Below are 19,888 nucleotides of genomic sequence, written 5' to 3' on the forward strand. Positions count from 1 at the left end.
CCTTCAGAGCACATCCTCGTGTTGCGTATGGTGCACTGGCTCGGCAGAGCTTGGAGTCAGGCTGGAAACACCATGTCCTGCTCCTCAAATGCTTTCAGCAGCCTGCAAGATCGGCATGGCTGACCTTTCCCATTGGAATGCAGTCTGTTGGATCCAAAAGCCCTGGGCAGTGATGAGAGAAGCTCAATTCACCCCATGCAGTGTCCTTCCCTGCAGCCAGGCTGCCCGGTGTGTCGGAGGGTTACGCTGCAGAAGCACCATTACATCATCCCCTAACAAGGGAAGAGAAGGAGGTTAATGGAGAAGAAATTATTAACTGAAAGATGTAATTTGCCTCTGATTTTCATAGGTATTCAAGAACCTCTCTGCGCATTAAGACACCAGCTGTTAGAGAAGCCCTTAATTTGGTACATTTGAAACATAGCAGGAAGCTGCCTAATACCAGGGATTAAAAGCCTGTTTCTGCGAAGTAGGAGCAAGAACCTGCTATCAGAACAAGGGGCTGCGTATTTTAGAGAGATTTAGAACTGCTGGGATCCTTTAGCTATGCAGATGTGACAGTCAGTTGAATGGTGTCTGCTTCCCATGTTGCCGCATCTTCAGTGTCTTTCATAAATAGGATATTCTCAATTTGCCAGGCATGGCAGCATGGGGTTGGGAGGAAGCCTTTGTACTGGGAAAAGCTGTTTCATGGACCCTGGCCTGGGCAACACCTACCAGTTACCAGTATTTGCATCCCATTGGGGTGGTCTCTTTGTCATCAGGTCTGCAGCACTGATTAGTCTCTACCCTTCTGATGGCTGTGTGGTCATAGAATCATAGAATCCCACCCTGATTTGGGTTGAAGGGACCTTAAAGCTCCTCCAGCTCCAACCTCTGCCACAGGCAGGGACCCCTTCCACTGGAGCAACTTGCTCCAAGCCCCTGTGTCCAACCTGGCCTTGAACACTGCCAGGGATGGGGCAGCCACAGCTTCTCTGGACACCCTGTGCCAGCTCCTCAGCACCCTCACAGTAAAGAACTTCTACCTTAGAACTAACCTTAATCTTTCAGTTTGAAGCCATTCCTCCTTGTGCAATCACTACCTGCTGTTATAAAGGCTCTCCCAGCAATAGCTTGCCATGGCACTGGGATGTAGCTGGTGTAACATTGATAGCTTTATTGTGTCTGGTCAGCTCAAGAGGAGGGGGGTGTGCAGCAGGTACTTTTAGGATGCAGCAGGAGGATGGTGTTCAACGTGAGCATGCAGCACACCAGGCTGGTACTGGGAGAGCTGTATAGTTTTGGAGGTCCCAGACCTTAGAACTGCCTGTGGTTCTAGTCAGTGCTCTATGAGATTTTGGGTTTCTCCTTTAACCCACATCATTTTATCTGAGGGGTAAAGCAGCACCCAAGCACTTTAGTGGCAAGGGAAGGATGAAGGAAGCAAATACTGGCTGCTGTGACGATGTACCCACAACAGGGGTGGGCAGCAACCAAACAGTTCATACTGCATGTATTGTATGTGCTTTATATGTACACCTGCACTGGTGTGGCACCTTGTTGTGGTACATAGGGCCTGTGCTCCTGCTCTCACAACCCTTCGTGCTGGTGCCAAGGACCCTTTCCCCATCCATCAGCACAGTGAAGCCACAGCCCACAGGTCAAGCTGTCCTGAGTTAGGAGCTCTGTGAGAGCTTTTTCTGTACTGAGATTGTTTAATGACCACTCATTACCACTGTGGTGACTGGGGTACTCAACTCACCTGCTGGACAAGCCTTCATCAAGGGTTCAGCTTGGAGCAGTGCACCACATCATTGCTGCTGCTGCTGCTCTGTTATTGCAAGGATTGAAATCAAAGCACTCCTCTGGTGATGCTTCTGCGTGTCCCATGCGGGTGCTTTGGTAGGGGCAGGGGAGGGATCTCTCATCACACACCAGAATCCTCCCCACCCTTGCTCCTTCCACTGTTGAGCCAAGAGCACATTCAGAGCTGCTTTCTTCTGGGCATCCATCTCTTCTTGTTAAACAGGTTCTTCTCTTTGATGGAATGCTGCATGACGTTAACAAATAGATGGGATTGGAGCTGATCTATTCCAGTCACACCTCTCGGTCTAGCTGGGAGGCTTAGCACTGGATCCAGCTCACTAAAGACTAGATTAGAGTGATTTCCACCTTCTTGCCTCACATTGGGGCAGAGCCTCAACTCCACACCATCCCCAAATCACCCGGGGATTATTTTCCAAATGGGTTGTTTATTCATTCCTTACCTGTTTTGTGCCACCTCTTTGCCACGAGGGAATAGAGATGTTTTGTTTAAAAGCTGTTTGCAGTTTCAGATTGTTGCTTTTATGCCATTAATATGGAGAAATCCCAGATTGCTACCTCTGGAGCCAGCTTTACTTACTGGATTATTACTGCATGGCAAACGGGATGTCAGAGCACTCCCTGGGGAGCAGCGGTCTGCCCTAACCAGGATCCCTTCCCATCCCTACCTGTGGCTCTGCTTCTCATCCCAGTTCTTGTCCTTGGCATAGCCCCAGGATATGGGGAGCACTTCACTCGTCCACAGCCCCTATTTGATTCCTTCCCATTGGAGATGCAGTGAATCCAGGCAGTTCCTGGGTGTTGGGTGCAGATAAGTAGCCAAAGTGGTTTGGTGGCTGGAGCGGGGAGAGGATTTGTGTTGGCACAACCTCAGTGCAAAACCCCTGCTGAGCACCAAGTGTTTTGCCCTTCCCATAATCAAAGATGGTGACTCCAGAGGGTGCAGGACTGCCACACTGAACACCCTTCCCTCTGCAAACCGGTCCTCAGAGCATGCTGTTCCACACATCCTCACCCATCAACCAGTGCTGCTGCTTCACAGCCTTGGGAAGGCACAGGCTGTGTTGAGTGAGCACAGCCCCGAGGAGGCCAGGATGCGATGGGGAGGGCTGGGTACCACTGGCCCCAGTGCGGCAGCAGCTCTGCCTGCACGCAACCACGCTGCCAGGCACGCGCCGGGTCGCGGAACTGATGCAGGGGATTGTCATAATATTGATAGGGAGTTTGGCAAGTTAATTTTAAATCTGTCACTTCTTCCCCTCACTGCTTCTCAGCCCTTAATAAACCAGCGCGGCGGTGGCGGCGCGGGGGGAGCTGACAGCTCAGCACCATCGCTGCCACGGGGATGCTTCCCAAAGCATCCATATCGCTTGCTCTCTGCTGGGGGAGGCTGGACCCCATGTCCCCACTGCTGTGGGTGCTGCCAGGGGCTGGGATGGGTGCTCAGCACCCAGTGCTCATCGCATCTAGGTGCTAGAGGCCGGTGGGGGCTTTGTGGTACCTCCTGGTTCAGAGCTCATGGGTGAGGATGTCCTGCCTCCCCCTTGGCATCACAAATGTAATGTATGTAACCAGTTATATGGATGCTATTGAGTCTTTCCGTATTTCCTCCTTCCTCCCCCCCATGCTTCAAAAACTCCAAGCACACAAGTTATAATTGCACTGCTTATTATTCCTGTGCTGGTGAGCTGGACGCCAGCCGGGACACCACTGCCTTGTTTACCTATTACCCTTCAGGCCAGGATAATGGATGGATCTCTTTTCCGGTGGCTGCCTTCCATTTCATTCCTCTTTTTATTATTTGTTGCTGCAATTCTATTACCTGTTCACAACTCAGAAGGCTCTGACATGCTACTTGGAAGCAATGATGTCTTTCCAAGCCAGGCTAATGCCTCCGGCCTTGGTCCTCAGTAGCAGGTAAGGGGGCTGTTAGCAGTTAAGCAGCATTGTGGAGCTACTGAGGGATGTGATGCTCTGCCGCCTACCCTGTTCTCAGTCTGTGCCATGCTAGGGATGCTGCCTGCAGAGCAGACATGTCCTGATGCCCATCTGTGGCTGTGCCACTGGCAATGGCTTTGCAGCCCCCAAAGGGTCTCCTGAGCTGTTTTTTCCCAACCCCATTTTCTCTCCACCTCACATCGAGGACATCCTGGCTGCTTTCTTGAGTTCATCCAGCCCTTTTCAGAGCCCACAACAGGTTGCACAGAGACACACGCTGTGTATTTTGAGCACATCTTCGCTGGCCAGGCTAAGCACTGAGGATTTCTCAATTCAGTGTATAATGACTAATGCAATTAGCACAGCGCTCCATCAGCCCTGCCCTGGTTCAAAGTTAGCATCCCACCAAAGAGGAGAACAGATTGTGCAGCTTGGAGCTGGTATTTCTGACAGGCTGCAGCCACGTGCTTGTGCACTGCACTGGGAGCTCTTTTGTATTCTTCTGGAAAAACAAAAGCAAATCTGGTGCTGGCGATATCCTGAAGATAACACAGGGGTCGAGGGTGGAAGAGGTGGTGTTTAAAATACAGTGATCGAGTGAATAATAGAAGTGTTTTAAGTACTAGGGATATTCAGGCTTGTTCTCTGCGTGGTGTGAGTAGGATTATGCAGCTTTCAGCTCAGCCATGCACACTGGTGAGTTGATGTTGCAAAGGGGAGCTTGGGCTCCAGAGATGGGCAGAGCCGCTGCCCTGGGAGATGTGGGTACCACAGGTATGTACCCCACACCTCACAGGCACAATCCAGAGACAAAGCACTGCTGTTGGAGATACATCAGCATGAAGCTGATGCAGCATCACCCATGGGTTTTTGTGGGCTTGGGGACCAGCCAGAGGTGCAGAGTTTCCCTTTATCCCAGCAGCAAGGGATGCTACAGAGCTGCTCCCAAAGCTGTGCCCCTGCTCCTCGCTCCCCCCGGCCCTGGCAGCACGTCTGTGTGTGTGCAGATGTTTGTATTCTCTGCAGCTGATGAAAATATTCATTATCTTGTTAGCTGCTGCTGCAGCAGGAAGCTCGGATTTGCATTTCCACAGCTAATCACGCAGCGCAATCACAGCCTCTAACCCGGCAGCACTGATTGGGCAGAGCAGCACTGGGCCCAGGCTGGGAACCTTCCTGCCAGTGGGGACCACAGGGAAGAAGTGCCATGGCCATAGGGGGACACCATGGAGGAGAGGAGGATGATGGGGTTCAGAACAGTGTGGTAGCTGGGTTGGTCAGCGCTGGTCCCTGTGCAGGATGGGAGCAGGCAGTGGGATCCCAGTGTGGGAATACTGTTAGGCAAGGTATGAGTATGGGAAGGTTGTGTCTCCTTGTCCTAGACCTGGGAGCTTCTTGTGGGATGGGAGGTGAAAGGTCTTGGGGAATGCTTGCCCCTCTGGGACATGGGCTCCTCCTGCAAGGAAAGTGTCCTGTTGTCATCAGCCTGCAGGGGTGCCCCCAAAGCACAGTGTGGTCTGCAGGGTCCATCCCATGAAAAGCTGATGGTGACACCCTTGTGTTCTGAGCATGAGGAAAGGATAAAGGTTTGGAGAGGAGACATGGACCCACACAGGAGGGGAGGGACCAGACACTGGTGTTGGCCGCTTGCAGAGCCCTCCTGGGTTTGATGCAGTGATTTGTGTGCCATCCTTGTTTGCCATTCCCTTTATGGTGCTTGGTAATGCCAAGCCTGCTTTTGCTTTTCCCAGCTCCCAGTGCACCCAGCAGGTTTCCCCTTCCCCATGCCATAGGGAGCAGTGTGCCGGCTGGACTCGCTGACCTGCTGGCCTTTCCCATCTCTGACTTTTATGATACTAATTATAGTGGGTGTTATTGCACAGTTAATCTGCATTATTAAGAGATGCGGTGGAGATTGGTTTTGTAATAATAACAGCTCAGATTTATAGAGTACCTTTCATCCCAGGGGGTCCTTACTGGCTTTATAGCCTTGTAGTGGTGTTCAGGCTTGCAGAGGAGGAATTGCTTCTGCTTCTTTCCTCATCTGAAGCTGCTCCTGGGGCACGGGGTCTCTGCACCCACGTGGGACACATGAAATAAGGATTATGTTCAGCTGAAAAAGAAGAAGAGAGGCAGGCGGGAGGGTTTGAGGCAGTAAATTGTAGCCACTTGACTTTAAGCTATGATAGGAGGTTTTTCCATCATGCCATGGGCACTTCTTGGTGGTCACCATTAGCACAGTCTATGGGTTCATGCTGCTTGCACCACTGACACCGCTCCAGCAGCACCTCCGGGGGCAAGGCTGACACTTACCAGCCCGTCACTGCTCTTCCTTGCTAGTGCCAACACTGGTAGATGGAGATTCCCCATCCATGGACTAAATCAGCTTGACATTGACTTAGCAATGCGAATCCTTGCTCCAGGCAATGCACTCACGAGCAGGCACCAGTGTGGGGATATCTGAGTGCTCTGCAGCTATGCCAGCTGTCAAACCGTACCTGCTCCGAGATAGCAGCAAGGCTTGGATGCAATCCTCAGTGCGGCAGAAAACCTTTCTTTGCACTTTCCCATCCCAAGTGATCTCTCCAGAGATGGAGGATTTGCCCTTCTGTTGTTGCAGTGTAACTTGTGACTGCGTAGATCTGAAGGGAGATGCTTGGTCTGGGCTTGAGGACCATGAGTTTAATCCACTGTCCACCAAAGGTGTTGCACAAGCCGTGCTGGGAGCACTATCTCCTGCTGCATCCTACCCATAGGGCACATGGGATAACATGGGAGATCTCCTATACCTTCCACTGCACCTTACTTCCTGTCTTGGATGCTGGAGCTGTGGCTCAATACAAAGAGATGCAGGAGCAGGCAGTGGGGACCAACCCAGCATCACTCATTCTCCTCCTCATCCCAGTTGCTGTCCTGCTGTCTCCCTGCCCAAACTGCAGCTGGGCAAGAAGTCATCTCCCATGGGCTGTTGTCTTCAATACCACTTTCCTTGAGATGAAAGCCTGGGGGTGTTTGTGCCATTCATTTCCCCCCAGCGGGAGTGCAGTGCAGGTAGAGCTGCCTGTCTGCCTGTGCCATAGCTTCCTGGGGATGGTGCCATTGGGCAGCTGTGCTCACACCCGCATGCAGAAGGTGAACATCTGGAAGGTGTGATGGCACTGCCACTTGTCATCCAGCAGCCCCAGAGCCCCAGGGTGTGATGTCTCACAGAGCTGGGAGGAGGGAAGCAAAGCAGGAAGTGCTCCAGGGCACTGTGCTGAGCCATGGAGCAGGACTCAGTGCCTGCCTCTCCCAGGGAGGATAATGAGGGGTGAGGTTGCTGCAGGTGCCATCACTGAGCCCCATCTCACTGTGTGCAGCATTTTGTGGCTTCTGTAATTAACTTCACACACAGAAACTCGACTTTGCAGATGTGGTCACAAATCCCAGCTAATTCACCATATGCTCTGGCTGCCAGAAACGGCTGGGAGCTGCCATTTAGGGATGCATCCCTGAGCACTGCTTGCATGGGTGCTGCCTTCACCCTCCATGCCTGTCCCTGGGGGATACCTGGCTCTGCACATCAGCTTGCTGTGTCCATGGTGGTGGTTTGCTACTGGGCAGAGCTGTGGGCTGGCCAAGCATCCTGCATGGGCACGTTGGGCAGGCACCAGGCACCGCTGGGCTCACCCCAGGCTGGTTGATCCTGTCACAGGGGATGCTGGTGCAGCTGCAGCCCGTGCTGATGTACAGCAGAGCGTGCGTGGAGGGGAAGCAGGAGCATTAACTGCGTTGAAATGACTTTGTCGGAGTGCCAGCATATGAAATGCGTGGTGGTGTTGCAGCCCTGCCACTGCCTGTGGCTGTTTTTCCTCTGCTTCTAATGACTAATAGAGAGAAGACAAAACAATTTCTATTAGTTTCTCCCAGGCTGCAGTGGGTTTCTTATTTTCCAAACCTCATTAGAGTTTGTAATACCGTGGTGGTAGTCAAGAGCAGTCCGAATCGCCCTGGGGGGAAAGAAGAACCAAAGAGATATGATGTGCAGCCCAGTATTAACGCTAGTCCTGGCTCCTTTCCAACATCCCTCCTGACTCCTTTCCAAACTCTTACGCCTTGTCTCCATCTTAAAGGTTAACGATGAAGCTTAGGAGAGGGGAAACAACATGCTTAAGATCCCAAATTGTTAAAGAGAATGGATGCGTGTGCTGAGCAGAGAGCTGGCTCTGCATTTACATTGCAAAGGCAAATATCATTTAAAAGACAGTGCTTGTGTTTCCCAGGGCATTGCAGCTGGGATGTGGGTTTCCCTATGGAAGAGCTGGTGGTGTGAGGGGCTGCAAGAGGAATCCCATAGGAACTGTACCTAGCTCCTTGGGAAGTCGCAGCATGGAGTCCTGGCTCCTATGGAGTCAGTGGGAGTGATGCGTTTGTTGTCTCATTATGAATAATGCCAATGGAAGCACCAGGAATGGAGCTGTTGGAGCAATGCTCAGGAAGTGGTTGCAAACAGCACCCAAACAGTTCCCATGCAAAGGGACCTGCAGCCTTAGATCAGCTCATTATTGAAATCATTGTCCAGAGGAGGTGTCCAGCCTGGCTCTGGGATGCTCAGGCATAGAAAACCTATCCCCATAGAGAAACAGAGCCCAGATCATCTCGCCCTGGCCACAGCCTGGTGGGCAGGAGCTCCATGAGCTGCTTCAGGTCTGTCTGCTCCATCCACATTGTTCAACAGCTGGAAGCTGCTGAGCTTATGGAAGCCAACAAGCTCAGACCCTTCGGCTGTCAGCGATGGCAAAGCTGATGGAGGGAGACACCTTGAAGGGCAGATACATGGAGCAAGACATGACTCCTCCTGTGCTTTGCAAACAGGCAGGTTCCTCATCAGCCACATCAGCTGCTGGGTATTTCCCAGACCTTCCACACAAGGAGGGATGGCACATGGGTCTGACATGTTATCGTGGTCCTGCCACCGGGTTGGAGGCTTAGGCCAAGGCTGCTAAGGCTAAAACCCAGCCAGATGTGAAGCTGCTGCCTACCTTGCTGTTGGGATAGCTAAACGCTTAATGCAGAGCCACATGGGTAAGGGGTTTTGGCTCCTTGCTTGCTTGCTTTGCCCCTGAAGAAGGAGAGGAGCAGATAGGTGTGTGTTTAAGTTTAGGTTAAGCGTGAGAAATTTGAATCCCAAAGGGAATAATCCATAGATTTGCCCAGTTGTGTAAGGGGCTGACAACTGGAGCTTTGTATGGGATTCCTGGCTCCATAATGAAGGCATAAATCCAGCGTTGCCTGCCTGCTGCACAGGCGCCTGGCGTTGCTGTGGGAACCAGAACTTCCCAAACCTGTATTTACTCAGCACTCAGTTCAGCCTCTTCCCAACAGGCATTCTGGAGGGAGGAAGACCCACAGCCTAATGTGGGATTTCACCCACAGGAGGCACTGGAATACTGGAATAAATAGCTGGATAATGGGGAGCAGGGAAGGGAGAATAATGTGAGGTGATGAATGGGTGCTCTGGGCACTCACCTGAACTTCAGAGCTTCTGCTGCCTAGAGCACGTGTTGGTGGTAGACCTCCTCCAGCAGCAAGTCCCATCACTGGCTGCCTTCTCCAGGGCTCACCAAGAAGGAGATCTTTGCTCCTATTACTCACAGCTTCTCCATTGCTCCCTCTCAAATCACATCCCTGTGTGTTCCCCTTAGAAGCGGCTTCAGGAGAAGATGCAGTTTTCCTCGGTGATGGTGAACATGATGGCTGAGTGCTTGGTGGCATCACCAGGCTGTGTGGTCCAGGTGTTAGGGTTTGGGGGATGATTGGAATTGATCTGTATGAAAACCAGGTTGGAATGGTCCAGTGTTGGCAGAGCATGGTGCTGATGGATCTATTTGTCTTTGTTTTGTATGTAGAAGAAACACTACCTTAAAAATCTCTGCTCAGGTTTTGCAGCAGGTTCGAATGGAATTGATAAATAGCTTTGGATCAACTGAATTCCTGTTTTACAGTGCATAAACTACTTACCAGGAAGGAATTCCCTTCCCTGCTTCAGCTGGTTCCTTGGAGCATCGCTGTTCCTACTGCCCGCATCCTTATGTCTGGCTGTCTCAGGCCTTGAAATCCCATATCCAGATGTCATTTTCTGGCTGTCACCATCCTTGTGCCATGGCTGGGGTCCCTCCCAGCTCCACAGAGGGTTCTGGGGCTCAGTCTGAGGATGTGTGGAGGGGATGGTGCTGAGCCCCATGCACGTGGGGACATCACACCAGCACCGTGCATGCCCACAGGCACTGCAGCCCTAGCACTGGCATCAATTTACCTCTGGAACACCTCAATTTAAATGCTAATTCTCCTGTATGGACTAAGGCAGCTATTGCATATTGTCAGGCTGTTTAGTGCTGGCACTGAAGTGGAGATAGACACTGGGGACATGGTGGGGAGGGATGGGCAGCGTTGGTCTTATCCACAGCACAGGGGCTGATGGAGTGATGGGGATGGTGATGGTGGCTGCAACTTAGGGATTTGAATTGATGCTCTCTTCCATCCCCATTGCAAACAGTGGTTAGAGCCGAAAGTTAGGGAGCTGGAGGGAGCTCCAGCAAGATTAGTCTCTCCTTTTTCATCCTGCTTCATTCCACAAGCGTGGGGCCTTGCTAAAATTAATGACCACTAAATTTGGAATAGGTAACTGCTGCTTCAGAGGGTTTGCATTAAGCCTTTATAATTCACCCGTGCCTGAGGTCACAGATTTATGGTGTGCTTACCTTCTCCAAAGTGGCTGTGGAAACAGGACACCCTCTGTCCTGTCTCCAAATGGCTTTAGATTAACTTTCCTTTGGTGACGATAAGCTAAAAAGAAGCTATTTTTGCATGTCCCATGTCAGATTCAGGCTGGGCTCTTGTGAGCTTCCAGCCACACCAGTGGGAAAGCTTCTCGGAGGGGAAGCTGGGTCAAAACTGGGCACTAAATAACCTCAAATCCATAATGTTCTCCCCAAGCCATTGAGGGACAGAAATAAGGGAGATTAATAAATGATGCTTGCTACAGAAGGTGTCCTTCCAGGCTTGCATACCAGAAAGCACAGTCGTCCCATAGTCACTTTGCTGAACACAAGCACTCTGGATGCTAATGTGATTAACGTTTGTAGCTGTGCTGGCTCAGATAAGGGTAATTAAATCTCACGCTCCAGGGCATAAACTAATCACTTGTGGGGTCATTTTCTATTACTATTATGGTTTTACCCCTTCATGAATATATTTGCCCGGTTGCTGTGATCCAAGGCGTGCATCCATGGCCAGCAGTGGAAGGAGGCTGAAGCCCCATTCCAGTTGATGCTTGGATTTGCAGTAGGAGTTGCACAGGAGCAAGCAGGTCTCTAAAAGGGTCAGTGGGCAGAGTCCACCCCTGAATGTGAGTCACCAGCTGATGTTTCACTACTGCTCCCACTGCAAGCTTGGCCCCGGCTTTGAGCACCTTTGCCATAGGATTAGGTGCCGCAGGGCTCAGCAGAATCATTCCATAGGCCAGGACCCAGCAGCTGTGGCGCCATCTGGGAGGACCACCGCGTTCCAGCTGCTCCCAGTGCCTGCACTGGGCTCTCCTGCTCCCCGAGACTCCCTTTTGCTCAGGGATGCTGTAGGATGCTCATCCCTTTGGGATGCTTCCTGTCAGCTGCGTGAGCTGACACCAGCACTGCAGAGCTCAGCAGTGCAGCCCTGCACTGCACCTCACCATAGCTGTATCGCATGACCTTGGGTGTATTATTTAAGGTCAGATTCCCAAAAAGCATCTCTAGTTTGTGTATCTAGGACAGGAGAACACCATCACAGCGGGCTCTTGCTGCCTGAGCCCTCCTCCTGCTACCTGAGCAGCCACTGGTTGCCTTTATCCCAGCAGCATCCCAAGATTGAGGGAGCTGCTGTTTGCTGTGTAACCCAATGGGTGCATTATAGACACAGCCAAGGTTACAGGAAGTGTCCACCAAAGCCAGGATTTTGAGCTCGGTTTAATCCTGGTGACTGCCATCCTCCTCAGCAAACCCTGCCTTTATAAAAGCCTTTGGCCGTTTGACCTTTTCCAGCATCAAGGCTTGTTTGTCTGGAAGTCAGCTCCCTCCCGAGGCACAGGGATGTACTCTGCATTGGATGCTACTCAGGACCGGTGCTGCGAGGGCGAAAGAGCATTTCCTTGTATAATGACTCAGTGTCTGCACAATGCCCTGAGAGATGATGAGATCCCCACCAGGAGAGTGCTGCCAGTCGATGCGTGCGTTCAGTGTGCGTTGTGCTGGATGAGAGCAGTGTACTCACTACTCCTGCCAGTACGAAGCATCTGCTCTGTGAGTGATGGGGAGATACGGGGGGGAGGCAGAACAAGAGACAGAGGAGGATGCTGTGGGGCTAACAGGGGCTGGGATCAGGCAGGTTTGCCTGGATCTCTCCTGATCCCATTGGGCCAAACCAGTAGGAACCATGAGGTCGTGAAGGCGTCGCCGTGCTTCTTGGAAATGGCACAGACCCACAGCTGTGCACCCTGCACCCATCCAGAAGTGCCAGTGGCTCAGCCAGCACGTGCACAGGGATGCTGTCACGTCCCTCTCCTCGTCTCTGTCCCTGTCCGTCACCCAGAGCCTGATGGCTTTGATCAGCGCTGCCAGAGAGCACAAAGCCCCGTAGGAACCGCTCTGTGCCTCTATGGCGAGCAGCGCCGGAGCCGCAGGGCCGTTACCGGGGAGCAGAGGAAGAGGAGCTGCAGCCCTCTGCCGGCTGCGGCTCCGCAGCGCACGGCCCTGGCACTGCCGGATGCAGGGGGGTCCCATTGCCTGCCCCCCGTTTGCCCTCCTGCACCCACACGTGCTGGTGTGGAGGCTGCTGATGCGGCTCTGCACCCAATGGGTGCTTGCCCCCGCATGGATTCAGTTCATCCCTGGGGTGATGGGGAGCAGGGGGCTGGAGTTGGGAAGGGGATGCAGGAAGGGTTTGGTAGCAAAACATGCAAAGCCTTGCCTTCTATTGCTGCGTGACAGGAGCATGTGTGTGCTTCACACCTTGACGTGCACTTGCCCCTTGTTTTCCCCTGTCATTTAGACTGTGGAGCAGTTAAAGCAAATGGGATTGCAGCAACTGGCACTGCAGAGTGTGGCGTTCTGACAAATACCTGTTCAGAGAGGTGTCAGCTCTGAACAGCAGCTCCTTGTGTGCGTGTTCCCCTTGTATTGGCGTGCACCTCCTGCTTTGCCCTCCTCAGCTGTTCACGTATGGACCCACCAGCCCCTGGGGTCTGTCCTGTCACCCCATAGATTAGATGTTAGGATAAAGCTCTTCCCTGTGAGGGTGCTGAGGCGCTGGCACAGGGTGCCCAGAGAAGCTGTGGCTGCCCCATCCCTGACAGTGCTCAAGGCCAGGTTGGACACAGGGGCTTGGAGCAAGCTGCTCCAGTGGAAGGGGTCCCTGCCTGTGGCAGGGGTTGGAGCTGGAGGAGCTTTGAGGTCCCTTCTAACACAAAGCTGGCTGTGAGTCTGTGAGCCCAGGTCAGGCACAGGGCAGCCATTCTGTGGGCTCATGGCATGGGTGGGTGTTTGTGAGATGGTCCAGGTGGGTTTTGATGGGGAGAGAAGGAGATGCTGCTTCTTCGCATCTTCTCTGTCCTGTGCTTGCGTTCAGGGCACTGAGTTAACTGAGTCTTCTGGTGTCTGCATCTTCAGGTGTTGGTAGCACTGATGCTTTCCTCCCTTTTCTGCTGAGGCAGAGCAGCAGGGACACAGAGGCTCCTTCCCATGTTCCCTACTGACTCGCCTCGCGTTGCGGTCCCTCTTCCCAGCACCCACAGCTCCTGGCTCTGCAGTGATTGCAGCTCTCCATTTGCATTGCAAAGACAGCAAGAGGCTCAGAACAGCAAAGCACTGCTTCGGCACAGGGATCAGGCACCCAGCATGATCAATGGGAGATGTGAGAGCACGTGTGTGAGTGAGAGGCTTTTCCTCTCAGATAAATAGACCACTTTGGCAAGTACCTAAAGTGAAGCTCCTGAGATGCAATTGGGAGCTGGTGGCTTTCACATGGGGGTGCAGCTGCCTAATGCGTCCCACGAATGTGTCCCCACCTACAGCTCTTCATGCCAGTGCTCCTCACCCACCTCAGTGCTGGAGCATCCCCAGGCTGGTTGTGCAGGGCTCACCACTGGAACAGGGTGCATGGGTTGTATCCTGGCCCTGGAGCAGCAGCAGGGCTCCAGGGAAGCGCTCCACCAACTCAGCATCTCACTGCAGTGGTGGCCGACGTGTCCCCACATGTGAGATGATGCTGGAGCATCCCCCCCATGGATGCGCTGTGGGGGACAAAGCCAGGGAAGGGGAATGAAACCAGGAGCTGGTTAGAGGAAAATCTGTTCCTAACAATGCAGCTGGGGCTGAGCCTCCCCCAGGCTCCTGGCACTGACCTGATTTCACAGGAACCTCCCTTTTTCCTGCTCCGCTGCCCTTTTGTCTCCGCTCCCAGAGGATGCGGAGCCTCCTGGCCTATATTTTGGCTCTAAGATCAATATTTAAGCTCCCCCCTCTCATTCCCTTTGCGCAGGCGCGAGGCATTTCGCTTGCGGGGGGTGAGGCTGATCTCCCAGAGCCCTGTCTGTTCACCGGTTCAAATCATTGCCCCACTATCGTTGTTCTAGAAACAATTCATTAGGGGCCTATTATACAATGTTCTACCTGCCAAGGTTAGAAAAGAGCCTGTGTGTGTGGGGAAATCACACCGTGAGCTGCACACACTGGGTTTGGGTTTTTTTTGGTGTCTGTCTATAAATGAAGCTTTTTCTCCTTTTACAGAGTAAAGGCATCTGGGGGCAGAGCCATGGAGGGGATGGGAAGCTCCAGTGGGGCCTGCTCATGGTTCTGAACTGGGAAGATGCTGCCTGTGGTGGGAAGGGGCAGGTTTGGGGTGTCACAGCCTCCTCACTGCTGTCTGCCCCTTCTCACTTTAAAACCTGAGCCAAACCCAATGCCTGGGTCACCAGGCTCAGAGCAGTCTCTTGTTGCAGAGAGCTGATGGTGCCGTGGTCCTTGGGGAGCTTATTAAGCATCACTGTGGAAAGCTTTTCAGCCAGAGGCTGCCAACCCCATCCCCTGGCAAGTCTCCTGCTTGGAGATGTTCTTCACCCTCCTGAGCCGCCCATCCCAGTGCCATTGGGCAGCTCAGCCCCCCTGCCCGGCCGTGGCCTGCATCGTTGCTTTGCAGTTGTCTTCTTCTCTCTGCAGGGAGAATAACTTCATCAAGGACTTTCCCCAGCTGGCCGATGGCCTCATGGTGATCCCGCTGCCCGTGGAGGAACAGTGCCGCGGGGTCCTCTCCGAGCCGCTTCCCAACCTCCAGCTTCTCACCGGTACGAGCTGCCCCAATGGGGTGAGCACAGGAGCGAGAGAACCCCTTTTCCCATCCTGGATCCCAGTGTGGTCCCCAAGGGGAATCAGAACACCCAGACTTGGTGGCATCCCTCCTGTGTGCCTGGGGCAGATGTGTGGGTCTGCCCCAGCATGGCAGGGCAGCATCTCCATCCCTGTGAGATGCAGATACCCACATCCACTGCAATGCTGGTCCTGCCAGCAACCCGGGGACCCCATGGCATAGCCACCAAAGGAGGTCACCCTCCCTGCCCCTATCCCATTTCATGCCCCTGTATCATGTAGCAAAGCAGTTCCTCAATGCCAGCATTAAGCATCTCTTGCAGCAGCAAGGGCTGAGCATCGGCTCTTTCCTTTGCAGGGGACATCAAGTACGACGAGGCAATGGGCTACCCCATGGTGCAGCACTGGCGGGTCAGGAGCAACCTCTACAGGGTGAAGCTCAGCTCCATCACCCTCTCTGCAGGTGAGGGTTGGGAGCATCAGCAAGATGTGTGTCTGCATGGGCGGGTCGGTGGTGGTCTCCTGCCCCAAGGCACAGTCATGGCAAGCATTGGCTCTGCTTGTGCAGTAACTCACACTACAGAGGCGAGCAGAGCGACTTTCCTCCTTCATACATGGGGGAAACTGAGGCAGAAAGCTCAGTCCCTGGGGTCAGAGCCAGGATCAAGCTACATCACTGCACTAAGGATTCACGAGGGGGTGGCTCTGTAGATGCGTATGTCCAGAGAACAATGAGTTCTTGAAAGCACATGGTTTCAGAAGGCCCCAAAGCGCTTCTAAATGTGGGTCATACAAAGCAGGGAGTCGCAGATGAAGCAGGAGGTGGGGGGGAGGATCCTGCCAACGTCAAAACATTTCACTGCCGCGTGTTCAGAGCTACACGTTTTGTTGGGAAACGCTGGAGCGTTTTGTTGTGACCTGGAATGTTTTGCCTTTTCCTGTCAAAACAGAGGGGGTTTTATGTATCTGTGTTTAAAATATCAACCTGGTTTGAAATGGAGAAAGAAAAAAGGGATTTGGTGCAGGAAGAACAAAATTACCTGCTTGGAGCTGAAAAACGTCTTTGGCTTCAGCTCCAAATGAATTCTTCTTGCTGCTTTATTAAACCCACCTTCTCTTTCAATAACCCAAGCAACCAGCCAGCCCCATATCCTCATTTTGGTGCCGGTAATGATGTATTCTCTTGCAATACGTTTTCAGTTCCACCACTGAACCAAACCAATGATATCAGCCAGCTCTAAATGATGCCCAGTTGCTGCGTGGTGGCCTCAATGACGTCTCCATAGAACAGCAAGGGTCCATGTTCTTGTCCCATGCCATCCATCCCCACTATGTGCATGGATGCTGTGGACTCCCAGGACCCTCACATACCTATGGTGTACCCAGTGCCATCAGCCCAGACCCTGTGTCCCCCTGGACTGTCTCCAGCTTTCCTTGAAGTAGTTATTGGTTGGATAGGATGCTTCCTCTGGAGATGTGGTGTAACCTGTAATAAATCCATCCTTACACCAGGAGAACACCTGGTAAAGGCCAAGCACATCCTCTGGGACAGTATCAGTGTTGTGCCAGTGGCCTGAAGAAGAGGATGGACTTGCAAGGGTGTGTGTGTGGGGGGGGGGGGGGGGGGGGGGGGGGGGGGGGGGGGGGGGGGGGGGAGGGGGGGTTGCACACATGTTCACATCCTGTAAAGGGATCTGAGAAATTACTTAAGGAGAGGGATAGTAGAAGGATGCCAGTGCCAAGGGTAAAGAACAGGTTGTGGATTCCAAGGGATCATGTAGAGCATGGAGGTAAGAGAGGAGGAACTGTGCTTTGCCCCTCTGTGGGGACTTGCATGGCTTGAGCAGAGGATCTCTGGGTCTCCCTCCATCTCTGCTGACCCCCTGCCTCCATCCCACAGGCTTCGCCAACATCCTGAAGATCCTGAACAAGGACAGCAGCCGGGAGGAGCTGCTCTCCTTCATCCAGCAGTTTGGCTCCCACTACATCGCAGAGGCTCTGTATGGCTCTGAGTTCAGCTGCACCATCCACTTCCCCAGCAAGAAGGTCCAGCAGCAGCTCTGGCTCCAGTACCAGAAAGGTGAGGAGTGCAGTGGGGATGGGCAGGGGTACCATTGCCGGTTGTTGTTTGGGCTGTTTTCCATCCATCACCCCCTTTCCCGTGTGCATTCACTATCACAATGCTGGTTAGTGGGCACAGACAGGAGTCTTGTACCAAACCAAGTGCCCAGCAGCAGGAGATGATGGCACAAGTACATGGGCAGCATCCCAGAGCCAGGCAAACCCATCCTGCCCACTTCTGCCCCCAACTCCATCCTTTCCTGGGTGACTCGCATCACCATGTGTGCCCCACACACCATTGGTGCTCAGGGCTGGGTGATGGAGATGTGACATAATGGAGCTGTCTCAGGATGGCTTCATTTTATTGCTTGTGACAATGACAGTCTTTAAGGAAGTGCATTAAATCAATAGCAGACTCGTTGTGCTACACCATAAATAACGAGACACATCATTAAACAGGGCAATAAACTTCAGGACTTTGAAGTAATACAATTAGGTTATGTTTATAAAAACTCCCTTATTGCCATAGCCTTCCATTTGCCAAGTCATCTCTGTCCTCCAGGGAGCGGGGGATATTCCCTGGGTCTGATAGTTTCCCATTGGAAAACATCTGTGGTGTTTCCCATGTGTAAGGGCTGATGGTGATAGAGGTCATCAAAGCATTTGTGCCTTACCCATGAGAGTGGCCTTGGTTTGTGGAAGCTCCCACCCTCTGCCTGCATTGCTTTCTGCTTATTTATTCTCTCTGTATTCCCAGCACAGCTCATCTTGGAAGCACATTTATAACACCCTGTACTCGTTTGTTTGGGTTTTAAATAGTGATAAATGAAGTTTGCCATAGCAATGCCCTGGTTTAGCAGCATGCAGGTGTGTTGTTTAGGTACTGGCGCTGCTGTGAAGCATTCGGGAGCATTCCCTGCAATCCCTGGGCAAACGTGTCAGTGTGGAGCAGACCTGCAGTGGCTCCACGGTCCCAGCACAGTCACTGCAGATGCAGTGATTCTCCTTTTTAGTCCATGGTATGCGGCTGGCTGAGGCAGGATCCCTCGCTCCTGCATGGAGCTGTGCCTGCCCCATGCTGCTTGGAGGGCTGCCCCATGTGCTAGGGGCATCCGGAGCATCCTTCCCCAGCACCAAAGCACCCGTGGTACCCCAGGGGGTTTGCATGTAATGCCTGGACATAAGCATTTTATTTCTGTATCTGGGTATCTGGCTCCGACCTTGTTCTTTGTGCCTGGCTCCATCTGTGGCTTCGGTAGCTGGTGGGCTTGGTGAGGTTGAACTTTGTGGCTGTTGGTACTGCAGAGGGGACCAGTGCTGTGCTTAGCTCTTTGATGGGTGGAAAATGCTCTTGAAAGGATATCAAGGATGTTCAGGGCTTTTTCTGATGCAATGAGAGATCGGTTCCATGAACAGAGGGGAGACTGAGATGAGCTCTTAGGCAGAAGCTCTTCCCTGTGAGGGTGCTGAGGTGCTGGCACAGGGTGCCCAGAGAAGCTGTGGTTGCCTCATCCCTGGCAGTGTTCAAGGCCAGGTTGGACACAGGGGCTTGGAGCAGCTGCTCCAGTGGAAGGGGTCCCTGCCTGTGGCAGGGGTTGGAGCTGGAGGAGCTTTAAGGTCCCTTCAGCACAAAGCAGGCTGGGATTCCATGACAGAGAAGGGTCACAGGAAACCCAATGCTCTTTCCTGGAGAGACCCCCTGTTAGCTAAAAGAAAGAGCTTGCCGTTTAGGGTAGACAGCATCTATTCCCAGCTCCTCCACTGGTTTACACTCGTTTTGCCAGTGACATAAGGAGGATGGGAATAAATAGCTCCAGCTAGACGGTTCTGGATGCCTTCTCCACTCAGAAACAGCTCTGGCCTGCCGGGCTCCCTGCTGCTAGCCAGCCCGTTTCCGAACCGCTCAGTGAGCACACATATGCATCATCTCTAATAAATACACAACCAAGGCTGGCGTCGCTGCAATTTGTTAGTGAACAAAGCAGGTCAGGAGAGTAGGAGGGAGAGAGGAGTTTTGAGCTAATTGGAAAGGCACCAAAGAGGATAAAAATGTCCATTGCGAGCGTGTCTGCAGCATCACACAGACTAATGTTAATGTTTTAATCAGGTTCATCAATCATGGGGCAGCCTCAGGAGCTGGTAAAGCCACAGTCGCGGTGTCGAGCCCTAATTGGAAACACGGGCTCAAAGAGGAGACCACGCGCTGGCAGCCGGGCTCCTTGGGAAGCTCTGGCTCTCTGCCGAGGCTGGAGCAGCTGGAATGCTGCGCTCGCAGCCGGCACAGGAGCCTGGGATGTGGGTCGGTGTCTGCAGAGCCAAATGGAGGAGAAAGGGATTGGGATTTCAGCAGGAAGTTGGTGTCGTCTCACTGCCCGGACCCACCGCCCTGTGGGGATGGTATTGAAGTGTACAGTGTTCCCTTTCCTCCTGCAAGGAGATAAGGTGTGTGCAGGGGAGGGAACTCCTGCCCTTGTTCCTATGGAGTTTCAGGAATAAATCCTGCAAATGAGAGAGCCATAGGGGCTGCAGCACACTGAGCACTGTGCTTTCTTCATACGAACATCCCCCAGTGTTAGCCCATGATCAGACCAGCCCAAACTCCAATTTTACTCCATGTGGAGTGATTAAAAGCTTGTTTCTGGGGCTGATTCTTCTAGCTCTGTGCAGCCAAGCAATGCTTTAACTCAGAGTGGCCTCCAAGCAGGGAC

General features: G+C 52.8%; 1 protein-coding gene across 2 annotated transcripts in view; it reads left to right on the forward strand.

Annotated features, from left to right (window-relative positions):
• The window catches only part of ASTN2 (astrotactin 2), a 328,524-nt gene that overhangs the window by 194,127 nt on the left and 114,509 nt on the right, over positions 1–19,888 (forward strand). For both annotated transcript variants that reach the window (XM_034067350.1, XM_034067351.1), the window contains 3 exons: positions 14,973–15,097; positions 15,478–15,582; positions 17,020–17,199. In XM_034067350.1, coding sequence (XP_033923241.1) covers positions 14,973–15,097; positions 15,478–15,582; positions 17,020–17,199 — 410 coding nt within the window. The remainder of the gene's footprint in view (positions 1–14,972; positions 15,098–15,477; positions 15,583–17,019; positions 17,200–19,888) is intronic.

This window comes from Melopsittacus undulatus, chromosome 11 (genome assembly GCF_012275295.1).
Source record: "Melopsittacus undulatus isolate bMelUnd1 chromosome 11, bMelUnd1.mat.Z, whole genome shotgun sequence".
Taxonomy (NCBI): Eukaryota; Metazoa; Chordata; class Aves; order Psittaciformes; family Psittaculidae; genus Melopsittacus; species Melopsittacus undulatus.